Genomic DNA, 18,617 nt, shown 5'->3' on the forward strand with positions numbered 1-18,617 from the left:
GAGAAAATTAAATATAAAATACAGAAAAGAAAGTGATTAAAATTATAAAAGTGTGCGGACAAGTGCAAGATCTAGTTAGAGGCTAAAGTAAAGACTAGTACTTAAATTTTTGAGCTGCTGTTTTCATCTAATGGTTTTAATGTGTCAGTATTATTTCATATTAAATTACACCTTTTAGACCAATGAATGACATGAGTGAGTCGTGCTTTCTGTGGCTGCACACAAGCTACTGTATAATTACAATAACACAAACTAATGTATAATTAAGTTCAGTCCAACATAGCTGACAGCAAATTCTGTTGACTGGAAATTAATTGATTTTGAAGCAGTTAGTTGCTTGAGGTTGATCATTGATCATGAATAATAGATATTGTGGGTGTTTTCTATCACTATTGTTTGACATTAAATAGATCAATCCCAAATAGAATTATAAAACATTAATTATATAAATTAATAACAATTGGCTGAAAGGTGTACAGTCCAATGCAGCAACATTACAAACACAAGGACAGAACTTTCCAACAAACACCTTCTCACAACACAATATCTTCCACTTCAACTGTGACTGTTAGACACAATAATGAAACATAGGCACAGTTAAAGCAGTAATAAGAGCTGTGGTTATTCAGGATTTGCAGTTGGTCCTTTTCAAAATGTACACTTATGTCTGGTTTATGAAATCAAGGTTATGCAAGTGTAGACATGTTAAAATCAAGCACCAACGCCTCTGTTACACACAGACGTGCAAGAGCATGGTCAAACATGCTGTAACACCACCATCTTACTTCACTTCTGTAAGTGGTGGTTAATGTTCTCTGGAACATTAATTTAACTGGTGACAGGGGCCTGATGGGGCCTGTGCTGCAGGTCTTAGCTGCGGTTTGTCACCTGCTTATATGCATACTAATATCACCTCTAGATTAAGGTAGTGTTGTCATTTTAAGTAAGCTATTGATTTTTTTTTTTTTAGGTTACTGTGACTATAATGTTCGCTTTCATTTAATCTCTCTAGTATCTTCATGCACTACAATGCTCACAGAACAGTGGGTGTGTAGAAAACTGGTTTTCTGTACACATGCGTAACATTATTCTTCACTGTGAAATGTTTTTTTTTCCTATAGTGGTTATGTAGATGTACTTTCGCTTGCCTTTTATACGTACCCCTCCAACAAGCTCCCAAATCATGTGACTGCTAATGTTGTAAAGATGCAGTCATTCCGGTCTGGTATCATGTGGTTGTTTGCTGTGATCTAAGTACAGTTGGGGAAATGAACATGAATGATCAGTGCAAAAGGAACTGCACGTCCTCAATGGCTGTTTGGGATCACTATTACATTATAGAAACATTATGAAACTACCCATCTGCCAACAGGCCAGAGCCCGTCTTCTGGGAATGCTTTTACGAGCAGCTCGTAAACCGTGTAGTGTCTTGAACTGTATATCACCGGTATCCAGTCCAAACCCTCTTGTCTACTGAGGAATCCATTTTTCTGCTGGATGAGGTTTGACAGACAACTGGCTGCAGAACAGAGGCAGTCTTTGTTCTTGCGGCTGCAGAGCTTGCAACACTGACTGAACTCACACTAAACCACTTTGCCCCATCACAAGGATCCTGCCACTCTCGCATATTAAATCAAAATTTGCAGGTCAGTGCTGTGAGCGACAAGAGGGATGATTTTAAAATCTTTCTCTAGGCTCTGGAACAACCTGAGTTACCATTACTCATCTTTATAGGTCAGTTTGTCAAAACTGTTAAGTACAGAAACATATAATCAAGCTTTTGTAATAAACAAATTACCATTTAACCAATTATCATACAGTCAAACCTTTGTCTTTCCTCAGGTGATGTTAGATCTTATCTTCATGTGATAAGAAACTGTGATATAATCTGCCTCGAATGAATCTGAACAGGTTTTTCAGAGAATGGTGAAGTGTAACATCTACACACTAGATGGCGCAATTGCATCACCAGACCAGCTGTATGTCGTTGAATCAACAAGTCAGAGTTCTCTCCAAATTATAATGTGTAGAAAAATAACTTCTAAGGAATACCTTTTTAAGAAAAACCTTGTATCAAACTGAAATCTGAGGTTTACAGCATATTTACATTGAAAAAATTAAAAAACCCAAATGTTTATTATTATTAGACCTTAACCTTAAGGCCTGTAAGATTCAAAGAAACACATTTGCAGTGTATTAGAAATGCAAAAAAGAACCAATCCCGAACTTAATGAGGAATATGATATGCATGTATGTGACCTTGCTGTGTCTTCCCACCCTGCAGCTATTGAAGAGTACAAGCCTCAGGATGCCACCACGAACCCATCACTCATCCTGGCTGCTGCGAAGATGCCAGCCTACCAGCAGCTGTTGGATCAGGCCATTAAATACGGCATCGCCAAAGGCGGGTAAGAGGTTGCACACGTTAAAGAGCTAAACCAGACACCTTTTGACTTAAACAATTCTTTTAATTACACCTCTTTGAATACCCCAGAGATCAAACCTGAATATACGCAGCACTGACGTATCTGTGAAGAAAAGCAAAAGTATCTTATTAAATCATGTTATTATTCAAGATGTGATTTGTCTAACCGGTTACACCAGAGTACAGAGGTGTGGAGGAAAAAAAAAAGGGATCGGCCATTCTATGAGTAAAGTGGGGAATTATAGACTGCACTAATAACAATCATAAAACAAAATGTACAGTAATCAAAAAAGAATTCTGTCATTGCGATTACATTTAATGTGTGTGTGTTGAATGCTATGTACAGTTGTTAAATATTACACTTTGTATGTGAGTGACTGTCGTGGAAGATATTTATTCAGGAGTCTTGTGGCCGGTGGGGAAGAAGCCATTCCACTGTGTGGTGGTGTGAGTCTGGGGAGTCCTTTATTACCATGGGGCAGGATGGATTGTTGACATGTGATGTGACATTTATTAACCTCTAGGACTTCCTGAGGCATCGCTGGGTGTGCAACTCACACCCAGCGATGTGCAATGCTGTATGCACAAGCTTCCCCAGCCCCTTGCACCCTATGCTGGTGAGGTTGCAGTATACCAGGCAGTGAAGCATGCTGCCCCTGTAGAGGTCCAATTCTTAGGTGTCTGATCCCATAGAGACGCTGATGGGGCCCATGTTAAGTCCTTGTGGATGTTTGAGACATCTGTTGTTTCCTTCTTTGTTCAGAACTGAGGACGAGCAGGTTGCCAACACCATGGACAAGCTGTTTGTGAGTTTCGGGCTGGAGATTCTCAAGAAGGTTCCAGGCAGAGTCTCCACTGAGGTGGATGCCAGGTAGACGCAAACGACACGTCACAATCGGCAAATTATGACAGGAAGCATTTACTGTGGCCCTGCACAGACCTGCTATTAACATGCATCCTAGTCTCTCACACACACACACACACACATACACACACACACACACGTTGACATTAGACTTGTCTGTCATCATCAGACTGGCTTAAAACAACACAATTTGGTCTCCTCCAACCAAAATGGAGTATGCTTGTGTTTGCATACAGAGCAGACGAGTGAAATTCACAAACACAAAAGGTGCCGTGAGAAACGTGAAGATACATTTTAATGGCAGGTATGAACTGACGTACTTACTCGAGACAGAAGCATGAACCAGGACTGAACAGCGCCAGCGACAGTACCCAGAGGGTATTTCGGCTGCCTTCAGCATTACTCATAATAGATCTCAGAAGACTGGTATTCACAGAACCACTTATTAGTTATGTCATCACTCTAATGTCAAGAATACACTTCATCCTTTCATAATGTTTGCTGTAACAATAACTGCATTTATCTAAAAACCCTTTTACTTTGTCTGTCATCCATCTTTTCACACAAGGGGAAACAAAAGGAGCAAACAGTGTGTTTGAATGTATTTAAGGACATATGATCACGTAGCAGCTGGGGATCAAACCACATCTTTATTTAATAAACCTAAACTCCCAGCAGCGACACAGCAGCCCCCTTAAATCACTGCAATTACACAAGCCAGTGATGCTTCATGTCTTGTGTTGTTCTACCCCTGACAGATTGTCTTTCGATAAAGATGAAATGGTTGGCAAGGCTCTGAGGCTCATCGCTCTGTACAAAGAGGCAGGCATCAGTAAGGAGCGTGTGCTTATCAAACTGTCTTCTACCTGGGAGGGGATCCAGGCTGGCAAGTGAGTATGTGATGTGTGCTATGTGTTCACTATGGTCCAGAAGTTGGTTTCACATCGCACTGCAGGAAAAATGCCTGTTATCATCTATACCGATTTGCTGTTTGTAGGGTTTTTGAAAATAATATTTGTCTTTCTTTTGTTCAGGGAGCTTGAGGAGAAGCACGGCATTCACTGCAACATGACCCTTCTGTTCTCGTTCGCTCAGGCTGTGGCCTGTGCAGAGGCTAATGTTACACTCATATCGCCCTTCGTTGGACGCATCATGGACTGGTACAAGGACAATACAGGCCGAAAGGGCTACGAGCCACATGAAGACCCAGGTAATACTGTCCATTCCTGGCAATGAAACCCACCTTTCTGATAGTAATGGTGTAAACAGTTTACCATAAATTTATGTTTTTAGGATGTGCGCAACTCTTTTCACACGCATGTATCCGTTCATCATAGCATGGGAACATGCCTCAGCTTCATGTAGAACATGGGGTAAATGTGGAAGAGATTATGAATGTTTCCACCACAACATGTCAGAGCCTTAAATCAGCCTCATAAACCTAAACGTAACACCATGTTGTTTGAGGAGAACTAAGTTTGAACATGGTGTCACTGTAATGGAACTGCAGTGGTGGTGTTGGTGGTAAGATTGTGAACCAGAGACGTCCGCATGTTTGACTAATCCCTTCACCCACCCCCCACCCCCCACCCCCCCCCCCGAAGGTGTGCTGAGTGTGACCAAGATTTACAACTACTACAAGAAGTTTGGTTACAGCACCGTGGTCATGGGCGCCTCCTTCAGAAACACGGGTGAGGTCAAAGCCCTGGCAGGATGCGACCTGCTCACCATCTCCCCTGGGCTGCTGGCAGAGCTCAGCGAGGATCACAGCACCGTCCCAGAGATGCTCAATGTGGAGAAAGGTACTGCCCTTCTTCTCAGAGCCTTCCTGCAAAATACTTGTATTTGTTCATAGACATTCAGTGAACTGTAAATATAGAAAGGGAAGAGGTTTGACCAAAGTACATCAGATTTAACTTCAGATAATCGCGGTTGGACTAAATTCTTTGACGCCTAGTGAGAGCGTAATAAATATGGAAATAAAAACACAAATAAACCCCGGCTTCTCTGCACGGCACACCTGTGATTACAATTTCAATTGTATTTCACACTTGCTTCAAAGGACTATTGTGTTCAGTAATTGGCCGTCATTTAATTATATAGAGATAGTGTTGCCATGACTGATTATGGGATAGACGCACAGTAACTGGTTAGACCAGGAGTTTAACTGAGGTGCCAAATCAAAATGCAATCTAAGCTTAGTTTAAAAAGCAACTATCTCAAACCTGAGGGTTTTCTGAATTGACAACTTTTATTAGCCTCTGAAGCAGAGGACATGAAATAAAAAACATTTGATAAACATAAAACATTTGTCTCATTGTAAATCATTCCCTTTTCCCTAAACGTTGAACATTTTTAAGAACCCAATAAAGCTGGCAAATCCCCCGTTCTTCATCCTCCTCTTCCTCAAACATGTCTGACTGAGTCTTGGTCAGTGGGTCAGCAGGAACATCGTCTGGGTCTGAATTTTCTTCCTCGTTATTTTAGTTGTTTTCGTCAATGAAACACTTCTGCACTCTGCTTCAGTGTTGCCGTTGCCGCTTGGAGCATCAGTCATGGTCTGAAACACAAGTGTACAAGCTTCTTTGAGGGCTAAGGGCTAACAAGCATTTCCCATTATGCATTTTGCCTTTTCCCATAAGGTTTTCGGCAAAGCACAAAGTATTTCATCACGTCCTGAAAACGATAACAATGCCATCCTGCTCTAAAGGGAAACGCACGCTAAATGGGTTAAGGCATAAAAACCCTCACCAATGGCACTCCAGTGGTGTTTTTTACTTCAGAGCCCAGATGCCTGGTTGTGATACAGCGATTATGTTGTAGTTGTACACAGCAAGTGTTTTAAATACATCCAGCATTAGGGTCAGGGTCTTTCATCCAAAACACTTAACTCTGCTCCTCAGAAATACACCTGCCAAGTTAAAAGTTGAATGGATGAGTGATTATTGAGAAACTCAACGGTCGGACAGAGACAGATTTCTGGATTTGTTGGTTAGATTAAGACTTTGTGAGAGATGCTCTGCACATATATAAAGCTCATAGGTTTTAGAGGGAATGTGTAATCTATGAGCCCACAACACGTTTCCACTTTGACCCGTTTGTTTTTGCAGCCAAGGCCTGTGATCTGGAGAAGATCCACCTGGATGAGAATGATTTCCGCTGGGAGCACAACGAGGACCGCATGGGAGTGGAGAAACTGTCTGATGGCATCCGCAAGTTCGCTGCAGACGCCATCAAGCTGGAGACCATGATCAAAGTAAGGGGGTCGGGCAGCAGAGAGATGAGAGATGATTCCCAGGGTATTATTAAGTTTGCTATGCTCACTTTTTGATTTTGAATCACAGGAGAAAATGCTCAATGTGAAAAACGGCAAGTAAAGGACAGATCTGGCTTCTCCGGCTGCGTCGGCAGGACGTGATAGAAGGTCCAAAGCACCAGAAGGCCTTCCCTCTCCTCACCTGACCAAACTCCAGGGATCCTGAATGGACAACTCTCCTTAGACTGGGACCAGCTGTTTTCTGACCAAACATAAATGATAAATGCGACTGTCTGTGTGAGGTTTATGTGAAATAGTCTAATATTTACTAGAAACTTAAACGGAAAGGAACAACGTAAGCACTTCTGCAGGAGAAATGTCTTAATGAGACTTGAATAGTAATTGTGTGACTACTAGAAAGGACCATGTGCTCCCTTGGACCAGGAAGGACGATTTAATTAGCTCCAGACTCAGGTCGATGAAGACAACTGTACCATCATTCCTTAGAATATTATATTTTGCTCTTTGAATAAATAAACGTCTTAACCTTCACGGGTGATTTCGTTGTGCTGCTCCTTTCTTTAACTGTCACAACAGGTGTCTGACTGCATTGACTGTATGTTCAGATTTTTTTTTGCTTCGTGACTGGGGGTAAACTATAATTAACTTTTTCTGGTCCTCGTTGCGTGCAGCTAGTCGTGCCTCTTTTATGTAATCTAGTTGAGCCGGTTTAACTTCATTCCACTTCTGAACAAATTCATCTAAACGTCCCCTTAACTTCCTGAGTCCTGTAGACGGAACACATTTACTGCAAACTCCTAACACATGTTTGATGCTGGACTAGAATTATATATAACTTGGGACTTCAAAGCTTTACCAGTGGCTCAAGGTAATCTGAGTTTTCATTATTTTTACTTGCGCTTTAGATGTTTGATTTCTTTGTGGTTGTTGTGTTTCATTGATTCGGAGTTTAGAGTTGACTCAATATTGTTATTTCTCCGGCGCTGGGAGATTTTTGTCTTTTGAGCAGAGGCACATTTTTTACTAAATTATATTTGAGTTACCAATTTAGTCTTTAAGCTGACGATAATAATTGTTCCTAAACAGGAATAAATCTAAAAATGAGCTTGATTTTAAAGTATTTATTTAAATAACGTCAGAAAAGTGACACCCGTGTACTTCAGTGGTCAGTTTACAACAAAGAATAATACAAAATGTACTTTAACATGTAGAGTCATGAGCTGCTCAGCTCTGTAATAACAAAAATATTCAAACCAGTTCACCTCACAGCACAGACTGTTTCACCCTTTTAATCACATTGTAATTTAATTAGCATCTTACTGCCTTGGAATGTGTCAAAATGGAATTAAAATCACCTAAGTTAAAGTATACTACAATATTTATACACTAATATACAGACAGTACACATTACATAAAAGATCAGGGTCCTATTAAACTGCTAAGGGGCCTTATCTAATGTAAACAAAGATGTGTGCCACTGATATTTCCGTACACAGCTTTATTGGTCCAATGTCTCCTTAAAGCATAAAAAAATGTATTATTTGACAAAACTCATAACTCATTAAGGGACATGATCTACAGCTGATTTTGATCAATCAACCATTCGTCATTACGTGGTATAAATGACACCATGATGATTATGCAATGGTTTTACAATATTCAAACTATTTGAATGGGGTGTATACGATGACAGTTTTGAGTATATACAGCAGAGTATACTTTGCTCCTCATGTTTGTGCAGTCGTATGTAACAAGTGTCCTGATGCGTGTTCCTTCCCTTGTTTTATCATTTGAGTTATGACTGTGTCCACGACTACGAATGTGAATTTTGATTATTACTTTAAATATCGTGTTTATGTTTGTTTCATGTTAAAATAGCTCGTTTAAGCCTCAGACGATTTCTTAGTGAATATATGCTTTAAATTATTGATCGCACCTCTTTGTTGATTACTGTGATAAAATGGCAACTTTTCCATTGCAGTACTTTTACCTGTCATGCTTACAGTACATACCACAAGCTCCACACACGACCAATTGAATATTTCTTTCATATCAGGAATTTCAGTCAACACGGTAATTATGGGACATATTTTTTCTCCAAAAGAATGACAGAGCGGTTCCATCACATCCTCGTCACACTGACGTCAAACAGCAGCCACGTCTCCGAAGGTGTCAAAACTCAGTTCGTCCTTTAAACAACACGCGAGACGTTATGAGACACATCACATGAGTCTGCTCAGTGTCCCGGCTGCTCAAGGCCTCCTGTCTCTGTTCGTCCTGAAGGTTCTGACGTCCTGTGTGACTGAGCCGCTGAGATGCTTCTCAGACTCTGCGTCCTGGTGCAGGGCCTGACGCTGCTCCTGTCGGGCCCTGCCTGCGAGGCCTCTTCTCTGGGGATGACCGTCCACGCTGTGCCCCTGGAAAGTGATGGAGGGAAAACGGTGGGAAAACTTTCTCTCAGCTCAAATTATTTTCCAAGTCCAAACTCTGTTGCACTGGTGGATTCTGTTTTTTGTTGCCATCTGAGGTAAAGTGGGAAACACACCAATAGTTCTTTCCACTGTTTGAAGGTTACAGAGAATTAAAAGTTATAATTTCAATCCTCCTCAGCATTATGTTATTTTTATCTCAGTAGTTTGAAATTGTGTGGAAACCATTGTCACTAGGAACTTTGCAGGTATTTCTCACAGTTTCCATTGTTGTTTTATTTCACTACAAACTTTATAAACCTTCAAATAACTTTATTAGTGAATTGTTTATTGGTTACAACCTATTAAACCTATCAGGGATTTGTTAATGAATAAGGAAAAACCTTATTTTTTCTTACTTAAAAGACAAGAACCAGTTATTGAACTCTCGGAGGGTCTTGGTCTTTGCCTTTTTAACTAGAAGAGCAACTCTTAATCTTTAATCTATTTATTTTGGTCAAATTATTTGAGCATAGAAGTTATTGTAATTTATTAATTAATTATTTAATTGTTATATTCAATGATTTGATCCATTAATATCCCCATGAACTGGGCACAAAGCATAAAAGATTTAGACCCTGATAATCCCATAATGCAGTCAAGGCACGACAAACTGAGCATTATAATTCTTAGTGAATGAGATAATAGTTCGAGCAAATGTCTCTGGTTTGTTTGGGAGCAGCTGCACTCGCCCTGCCTGTTCTTCTGTCCTCGGCTCAGTAATAAAATCTGTTTCAGCTCATTAAAGCTTTGTCGCTTTGCCTCCTGCAGGTGCGAGCACATTTCACCGTCATCGCTCCCGCTCCCTGTCCAGCGCTGACGGGCCTGTGCGCTGAAGGCGAGGACTGTCTGGTCCACAAGACCGCTTTCCCCTTCAACGGCACCAAACCCCAACCCGGCTGGTGTGTCCGCCAGTGGCAGAAAAATGTCCCCAGTGATTACACTGGCTCCATCAGTTTAGGGTATGAGACCTGAACATCTGAACTTACTATTATCTTTGGTCTCTCACGTTGTGGATTTTTAAGATTGAGTTTGAGGTTTTTTCAAGTTGGTAAGAAGGAATTCTTATGTTTAAAGAGGAAAATGCTTGTATCTTTGTTTTTATAATGTTAATATTATGTATACAGTTTCTCATGGTTCGTTTTGCATACTTCGTAGTACTTTTACTTCTTTAACATTTCAGTTATTATGCTGAATTTAACTGTATCTAGTTATTTTCTTTATTTAATGGGGCATTCGATGTGATGATTTGAAGAGGATGGTATCTTTAGTGAAATCAGTGTGTTTCAGTTCCTCTTACGTGTGTTTTCCACTAAATGTTCAGGTCCAACACAAAGTTTTATGTATCACTGAAAGCACGACCGCTGGTTCGGGAGAACACCGGGAGACTCAATCATCCTGCTTTTGTTGCTCTTCCTCCTCCACTAAGGTAATTTTACAAATACAACACACATACTCTCAAAATGTAAGAAATTACTTCATTCTGACCAGTTAAATAAACTCAATATACATGATGTGGACTTGTAGATGTTTAAAATAAGCACAGCAGTGACTCTGAGATTAACCCTAACCCTAATGCAACATTTTGGGAAATACAATGATAGAATTAATTTGATGAGACAATTGATGACACTCAAACAGCTGTAGTCTGGCTTAATACAACAAAATCTGCCTTCCTGCACCTCTTAAACTCAGTAATGATCCCAGTTGTTCAATTTAATCCACACAAAACCCAAAATGTACTGACAGCAACGAAGCATTTATGCAGGTTTTGTGTGTTGGACTATTTCTTAACAGTGAAAAATTGCATAGAGACAAATAGAGACTCCAGGAAGTGTCTGGTCCCTGAATGACCGTAAAAACATTACACCTTGCAGATTTACCTCCTCTACTTTCATTTTCTCCTTTGTTCTGCAAGCGTTTGTGATTTCCACAAGCTGATTATCTCTTTGTCACTGACTGTAATCGTGCAATTGGATCAGGGCCCGTGTGGACTGCCCTCACCACTTCAGTCTGTCCGTCAAAGACCTGGACGGGGACAGGGTGCGATGCCGCTTCGCCCAGGACGACCAGGGAGAGTGTGTCAGCTGCCCTCGACACTCCTTCATAGAACTGGATCAGGTGAGATCAACTTCCACCTGAGTGGGTACGATCTCCTGGGAGAAGTGTGGAAGTGACTGAAGAGTAGAGCTGTGAACTGTAGATCAGTTAAAAAGACTTAGAAGTTATTAAATACCAGAGTTTATCTCCCATCTATTGTTTTAACTAGCAGCTCTTCTGGTTCAGGAAGCCGGGGATCATGAGTGTCCTTACTTCAAGAGAACGCAAACGCACGAAGCAGTCGCAGTAATGAAAGAGAACAAGATTTACAGACAAGAGGGATTTAGGATTGTTAGGCAAGAGCTCATGAGCAGTCGTCAGCCAAAGAATTATAGTTTAAATCAGCAGAGGGAAACAGCAGCAGAATGCATATTGATCATATTTTGCAGTCCAGCACTCGAAGCATTGTATTTGCTTCTGTGTCTCACTCGACAGCCGGATCGTGCGTAGAGTGAAGGGACGACTTTAAGTTAGGCTGAACCACCAGGAGCCGTCCACTCCACAAATGACATCAAAACTTTGAATGACTCACTGACCTTCACTGCAATAATAAGAAAACTCTGCACTAGATTTTAGATTTTTACGTCCACTCAAACTAAGTTTTTCATAAAAGTCGTGCCAGTAATGATGTTTTGTTCAGATCATTTATCATAAACAAGAACTTCTCATTTTGATTACGACTCAGAATTCCACTCTGTACAACTTTAAGCATTCGTTTCCCCCCTAACATGTTATTTATTTGGAGTTTGCATTTTAAATTGTGATTTTCCAGCCTTATCTACCATGCAAAGCACTTTTACACTAAAATCAAATAAACTTTCACCCGTTCACACATGTATTCACACAGTGATTTCATACAGTGCTGACCCTCTGGTTAGTGGACAACCCGCTCCCGACCTACTGTACGAACACTGTCTGGACTTTTTTACCTCGTCAGATAAGATCATTATTCTTTTTAATCGATATTTCTCTATTTCTCATATTGTAATGTTACTGTATTTTACAGTCTACTCTTCAAGCATTTGTTGATTTACAGCTTAAGTTAGAAAGCTCTGTAGGTGCTTTGGTAAATAACATCAAAATAACTGGAATACCAGAGCTCATCCCTCAGGAACAGTCTCCTTTGATTCAGTCAAGCTGCATTAAATTACACACACTTATAAAAACCTGTCCCCTAATTAGGCCTGTTTTTTTTAATCTAAGATACATGAATAATTATATAAGAGTTATTTCCCTTGGAAATCATTGGAAATGTCAAAAAAAATGCAACGTTAAATAAAGTGATTAAAACATCTATATTTAATGGGCTCCTCCCTGACCCATACAGCCTCACGTTTCAATGTTACTAACAAACGAACAGCGGACAGGGCGGAAACCTCCTTGGCAACAACAGCCAGACTGTCCAGAGACAATGGCCCCAGTTATCTTGAATCACCGGGGCTCTCTGCTCAGTGAAAACTTGGCATGATAGTATTCTGTTTGTGTGGTTTTACCAGGAGAAATGTGTGGTGAGGTTCACTGGCAAAGCAGCAGCGGGAACGTACTTCATCTACCTGATGGTAGAGGACCTGATTCCTGTGCCTAAAAACGTCCACGAGCAAGACAACACACCCCTCAGCGCCGTGCCTGTGCACCTCTCTCTCACCGGTCAGTCACTCAGATAGTAGGTTAGTTTAGCTTGGTTTAGTTTGGTTATATCAGAAATGGCTTAAATGAACACTACATCCAAATATTTAAAAAATATATTTAAAAACATCCCATAAAAACATCTATATTTAATAGAAAACTGACCACGAGATGTTTTATACGATGAAGATTCTCTGCCGGTCTAGTTTGATAGTTGAGGAAGTCAGTAGAGCTCATTATGGACCAAAGAGGTTTAGACACACAGAATAAGCCAAATCAAAACATCAAAATATTAAAATTGTATTATTCTTCACAGTTCTATCTATTTTATTAGTAATTTCTTTCTTTCATTTTCTCTCTGAATCTTTTCACCTCTTTTATTTGACTCTTTTTAATCTTTTACTTTGCTTGAAATTTGTTTGAAACTGTTTTGTACAATTGAAATTTTAAATTTAGCCCTTTTTTCCTCCTCTCCTCCTCCGGTTATCCTTTGAAGTTTCACAAAATGTCTCTTATTCTCCTCACATCCAGTGGATGAGTCGTCGACCAGTTGCAGTGATGAACCAGTGGCAATGGACGACACCCCTGAAGAGGACTCCACGCAGTTTGTCCTTCCGTTCCAGGAGGTGAAGTTCAACGGCAACTTCATGTCAGTGCTGGAGAGGTGAGTCCTGTCGAGCCTTTTAACTTCATCTGTTGTCTCTGCTTGCACATAAAAACATAAAATACAGCCCCAACTTATTAGGGTGTGTCGTTGCTCAAGACGACATTTCTGGATACACTTCACAACGGCTGCAACTAATAATAATTGTTATTATTGATGATTCTGTAAATACTTTTCTGCCAATAATTATTTTGTCTAATAAACAAAGAAATTGATTTTTCCGTCATAGAGGACAACAGAGACCAGAACATTCTCACATCTTAGAAGCTGAAACTAAAGAATTTGGACATATTCTCTTGAAGAAAAAACAAATTATTGAATGAATTAGTTTATGATTATTTTTACCTATGTAACGCAATGAAAGCAGCTAATTCAGGTTTGTCTGGTGTGATGACAACACGAGTGATAACAATGCACCGACACTTCCAAGTCTGTTCTTCTATTTCCTCTCATTCTGTTGTTATTGTGTGAATGTAGCAGGTAAAATAACTAAACAATGACCCGTGTGTGTAATTTGTGAAAAGGAAGTTCTTTAAAGATATAATATGTCTTCATTAAAATGTCTAAAAATACTTTTGTTGCCTTGTACGTTTAAATGTGTCCCCTCTATGTTTCCAGTGTCTTAGAGATGGCAGTGGTTGGTCCCCCTGGACTTTTCAGGGTTGGCTTCAAATCAATCGGCCCCTTGTCCACGATGACCATGGCCTGGGTCCGCTCCGAAAACAAACTGGCTCCGCTGTTGCCCCTCTGCTTCGCTGCAAATACCAAGAGGTAGTTGAGTCACCCCACCTCTCCATGTTACACTGTTTTCAATTAACGCGACAGAGCTGTCTGAAGCGCAGGCGACACTGGAGACACCAAGAGCCAGATGAGTCCAGTCCAATTAGGACGCACCTCAGTCAGAGACACGAAGGTTTCTCGTTCACACTTAAATGTCCTTTTAAAAAACATGTCATACATATCTATAAATTAACTTTCCAAGGTCACAGAGGCCACAAAGAGTCTCCAGAGTGCTTCTTCAACTTTGCATCAGTTGTCACTTGTATTAAAAGATGAAGTCATTATGTTTCAGTGGTAAAATGTCACAGTGAACTTATATGAAGCTGGAAAAAAAAAAGTACGTCGAAATATGTACACGGAAAGTGCACTGGTTGGCGGAGGTAATTCCAGTTTGTTTGATGGTTTCTTTTGTTTTGGTTGATTTGCACTCATTGTCTTTTCCAGTTTGCAGTCAGAGCCCAGATGTGTGTGGTTGTACCAACGTGAGTCCTTCAGTTTTGTTAAAACATCATAAAAATGCTTTACTGTCGCTCCACTCACCGAAAACCCAGTAATCGATCAACTATTAACTATTAAAATACCCCTCTCCTTTTATTTCAGGGGAAATGAAGACGCTACCTGCTGGAACAGGTTCCTCTTTGTGTTATTTCACTGTTGAGTGTGTGATTCAGATGCAGAGTGCCCTGATTAGATCTGTGTGACCATGAGAGTTTATTAATAAACCCAAGATCTGCTGGTGTCTGTCTGCAGAGCTCAAGTGTGGGAAGACAGAAATGAGTCTGGTGCTTCCCATCGCCTCCCTGACCAACATCAAGCTGGATGAACTGCAGCTCAACAGCCCCACGTGTCCTGTGTCCTACAACGACACTCACCTGACTGCGAGCATCCCCCTGAGCGGCTGCGGCACCAAGACTGTGGTAACAGGCCCCAACTCCCTGCAGTTCTTTCTTTCTTTCTTTCTTTCTTTCTTTCTTTTTCTTTCTTTCTTTCTGCATTTATGTCTGTATTCCTTTCTTTCTACATTTCTTTCTTTCTTTCTTTGTGTCTGTATTTCTTACTACTTTTCTTTCTTTCTGTCTTTCTTTCCTTCCGTCTGTATTTCTTTCAGCATTTCTTTCTGTCTTTCTGTCTGTATTTCTGTCTGTATTTCTGTCTGTATTTCTGTCTGTATTTCTTTCTTTCTGCATTTCTTTCTGTCTGTATTTCTGTCTACATTTCTTTCTTTGTGTCTGTACCTTAACTACATTTCTTTCTTTCTGCATTTCTTTCTTTCTGTCTTTCTTTCTACATTTCTTTCTGTCTGTATTTTTTTCTGCATTTCCTTCCTTCTACATTTCTTTATTTTTAAATTTCTTTCTTTCTTTCTACATTATTTTCTTTCTGCATTTCTGACCAGATGTTCCTATTCATAGGTTATATTGCAGTATAAACTTCACTCCACATGAAAAGCTTGTCTTTGCTGACCTCAAGTGGTCGAACCTCTTCTTGTGCAGGCACACTGAGCACTGTGCAGTAGTAGGTGAACTTCTGACCACACCTGACGTGAAACAGACCAGAGGGAGCAGTAAAACAAAGCTTTACACTCTGGTGTTGAGTTACTCATTGATTCTTACTCCTACCTCGGCATCGGGATCTATTTTCCAGCGATACACATCCTCATCCTCTCTTGTTTTCTAGCACGCTGGATCCGAGCTGGTTTACACCAACACCTTGCAAAGTGTGCGTCCCTACACTATGGTCAGCCGAAAGCCTGTACTCATCCTCCCTCTGGCCTGCCGGATCCCTGCATCCCAGGTGAAGGGACCACAATACAAGATTGACATTCCCACAGAGAAGGAGGTCTTTGGTGAATATAGCTTTGAGATCCAATTATTCTTCCCAGGAGAGGGACCCATGGCAAATTACACCAAGTTTGCCAAGTTGCGCACCATCGTCAGATCATCACCACGAACGCGACGAGAGGTGGGGTCACCATTAGGGAGCAACAGGCCCTCCACCGGCTCCACTAACAGCAATGTGATCATAGGGTCCAAGATCAACCAGATAGACTTGCATATTTTGGCAAACTGCAGCATCAAGCGAACCGAGCTGTTAGTGAGCCAGTGTTTAGAGTCTGAGACGGAGGACTTTGCAGTTACCAGGCCTATCCTGAACCAAGGGTCAGTGACAATCCTTACCATTTTGAAAAGGACAGATTCTGTACGAATAGAAATATTGATTCTGTTTTGGCTTCACTCTTCAAGGTGTGCGGCTTCCAACAGCACGCTCGAGGTTGTTACAACAGAATCCAACTACAAGATTTACCGCCTTGATTTGAACAGTCTAGACACCAAGGGATCAACGGTCTGTATTCTCATGCAACACATTTTTGTGTATTTTCTCTTAATGTCCCAAAACAAGTCTAAGCATACATATGTTATATGTTTGTGTTAATATATATATATGAATATAAATATTGCATAAATGTATATTTCCATTCCATCAGCCAATGATTTATGTTGCATGAGATATCTGTCCACTCTGCTAATGCATCTAATTATTTTGTGTTTTTGCAGATGTATGTCGAGTGCACAGTCAATCTGTGCATCACCACTTTGCCTTCCCAGAAGTGCCCCGATCTGTGTTCCAAAAGCTTTAATACCAGAACAGTGGTTGGAAGTGTGTTCACCAAATCTTACCCCGTCCGATCGGGACCCCTTAGCCTTGTGTACACCACTCGTGCACCAGCCGCTCCCACCACTATTACGATCCCCACCACTACTACGATCCCCACCACTACAACTACTACTACAACTACCACTCCCACCACTACTACGATCCCCACCACTACTACGATCCCCACCACTACAACTACTACTACAACTACCACTCCAACTACTACTACAACTACCACTACTACAAGTACTTCACATGGTAAAACTTCATCTTCTATACAAGCCTCCACCTCTGTTTTTTTTAGGTAGAATTGATTAATAAAAATAAATATCAGTTCGTTGAGCTGTTCATTGAAAGGAGAATTTTGGTGCATAACTTACTGTACATCTGCAGGTAAAAGCATTTCCTTTACCTTTGAAGTGTTCTTCTAGTTAGAGATATTCACCAACTAAACAAAAAAACCACAGCGGGTTTAAAAAAAAGGGCAAGTTAGAAAACAGCATTTCAGGGTCTAATTACAATATTTTCATAATTCATAAGAACGATTGTATTTTTGAAATTTAGGCATCTAGTCAAGCCATATCATCCTTTAATTCTTATTTTAATATCTGTTTTTAAATGTCCATCCACACATTGTGAATGTAAAAACTCTTTGTAACCTCTATTCTCTCCTCTCGCAGCTCCAGGACAGATGTCATTCGTGGCAGTAGGAGTGATTTTAACAACTCTCAGCATATCTCTTCAGAACATGTTTCTTGACTGAGACATGCTGCTGCTCTGTGATCTGTCACAATATGAAACCCTGCGTTTGAAGTTTTATCCCAAATGTGATTTCCCATGGTTCCACTGTATATTCTGAATTTCTCCTGGGAATCAAATAAAAGCTTCAACGCACTACATTACGACATCATTACAACCACCAAGGAGGTTGTTTGTTGTGCTGTTGATCTATGTTGCATTATACAGAGTTGTTTGTTTGTTTGTTTGACAGTAGTAATATGAAGAAAATGCTGATTTGCACCAAAGTTTTGGTTTAATTTTTTTATCAATTTCCTTCCATCCATGTCATTGTTCCTCTCTTTCTCCTCACTTCCTGACAGCTCTCCACTGAACATACAAAATAAGAATTATTTCATCATTGATAAAACTTTCTTCACTACTTTGTATTTGTACTTAATACCCAGGGATTAAATTGCTCAGCATATGCGAGCAACATTTTATTTGCACACAACATTGGAGGGAAATTAAAGAGGCAAGATAGTGAAATTGAGTCAAAGTAGCTGACGCGACTATGCATGGATAGATCTGTTATCCATTACTGCTACTACTAATAATGTCAAAGTATTTTTCAAAAACGATATTGGAATATATTTAAAACCACCAACATTAAAAGTAAAAACTAGAGCTGCATATAAATCAAATAAAAAAGTCAAATACAATAATATATACACATAAGAGTGTGATGATGCAAGTGGAAAACCAAAGTGATAAGTGTGGAGCAGGTCTTGCACATTTTCCGGCGAATTGCACATGATATACTACAGAAGCCCATTTCTGCTTGTACAAGAAAATAAATATGAATCAAAATTATGAGATTGTAAATTTCTAAATTATGAGAGAAAGTCATAATTATTAGATGGTAAGTAATCATCTTTTTGAAAGTGTCTCATTCTGTTGACTTAGTGAGCAATGATGTTGAGGCAGTAACTATTTTGAGATACTAAGTAATTATTTGGGGATACTACATTATTTCGAGT

General features: G+C 40.1%; 2 protein-coding genes across 5 annotated transcripts in view; both read left to right on the top strand.

The window, feature by feature from the left end:
• Positions 1-7,098, top strand: part of taldo1 (transaldolase 1) — an 8,621-nt gene extending 1,523 nt beyond the window's left edge. The window contains exons 2-8 of the mRNA XM_034575576.1: positions 2,285-2,408; positions 3,189-3,296; positions 4,049-4,180; positions 4,325-4,500; positions 4,895-5,092; positions 6,401-6,546; positions 6,635-7,098. Of these exons, the coding sequence (XP_034431467.1) occupies positions 2,285-2,408; positions 3,189-3,296; positions 4,049-4,180; positions 4,325-4,500; positions 4,895-5,092; positions 6,401-6,546; positions 6,635-6,667 (917 nt within the window). The 3' untranslated portion in view covers positions 6,668-7,098. The remainder of the gene's footprint in view (positions 1-2,284; positions 2,409-3,188; positions 3,297-4,048; positions 4,181-4,324; positions 4,501-4,894; positions 5,093-6,400; positions 6,547-6,634) is intronic.
• A 181-nt stretch (positions 7,099-7,279) lies between these two features.
• Positions 7,280-18,462, top strand: LOC117755608 (mucin-3A-like). Of its 4 annotated transcripts, none has more exons than XM_034575560.1 (16): positions 7,284-7,435; positions 8,680-9,008; positions 9,807-9,997; positions 10,360-10,464; positions 11,018-11,156; positions 12,632-12,782; positions 13,293-13,425; positions 14,044-14,196; positions 14,650-14,687; positions 14,806-14,835; positions 14,956-15,122; positions 15,883-16,364; positions 16,449-16,548; positions 16,761-16,931; positions 17,001-17,118; positions 17,541-18,462. In XM_034575560.1, exons 2-16 carry the CDS (start codon positions 8,883-8,885, stop codon positions 17,621-17,623), a joined length of 2,187 nt encoding a protein of 728 aa, XP_034431451.1. In that variant the 5' UTR covers positions 7,284-7,435; positions 8,680-8,882; the 3' UTR covers positions 17,624-18,462. The 4 variants fall into 4 exon arrangements, with proteins under 4 accessions (XP_034431435.1, XP_034431451.1, XP_034431441.1 ...); XM_034575550.1 differs by having other exon boundaries at positions 8,680-8,749; positions 8,851-9,008; positions 16,761-17,118; XM_034575544.1 differs by having other exon boundaries at positions 7,280-7,435; positions 8,851-9,008; positions 16,761-17,118.
• The last annotated feature ends 155 nt before the right edge of the window (positions 18,463-18,617 follow it).

Source organism: Hippoglossus hippoglossus, chromosome 3 (genome assembly GCF_009819705.1).
Source record: "Hippoglossus hippoglossus isolate fHipHip1 chromosome 3, fHipHip1.pri, whole genome shotgun sequence".
NCBI lineage: Eukaryota > Metazoa > Chordata > Actinopteri > Pleuronectiformes > Pleuronectidae > Hippoglossus > Hippoglossus hippoglossus.

Bases quoted from the DNA above. Each gene is read 5' to 3' on its own strand.
- LOC117755608 (XM_034575544.1), top strand. From the start codon at position 8,883: ATGCTTCTCAGACTCTGCGTCCTGGTGCAGGGCCTGACGCTGCTCCTG. The intron at 14,688-14,805 runs GTGAGTCCTTCA...CTTTTATTTCAG, and splicing joins ATGTGTGTGGTTGTACCAAC to GGGAAATGAAGACGCTACCT. The intron at 16,549-16,760 runs GTCTGTATTCTC...GTGTTTTTGCAG, and splicing joins TAGACACCAAGGGATCAACG to ATGTATGTCGAGTGCACAGT.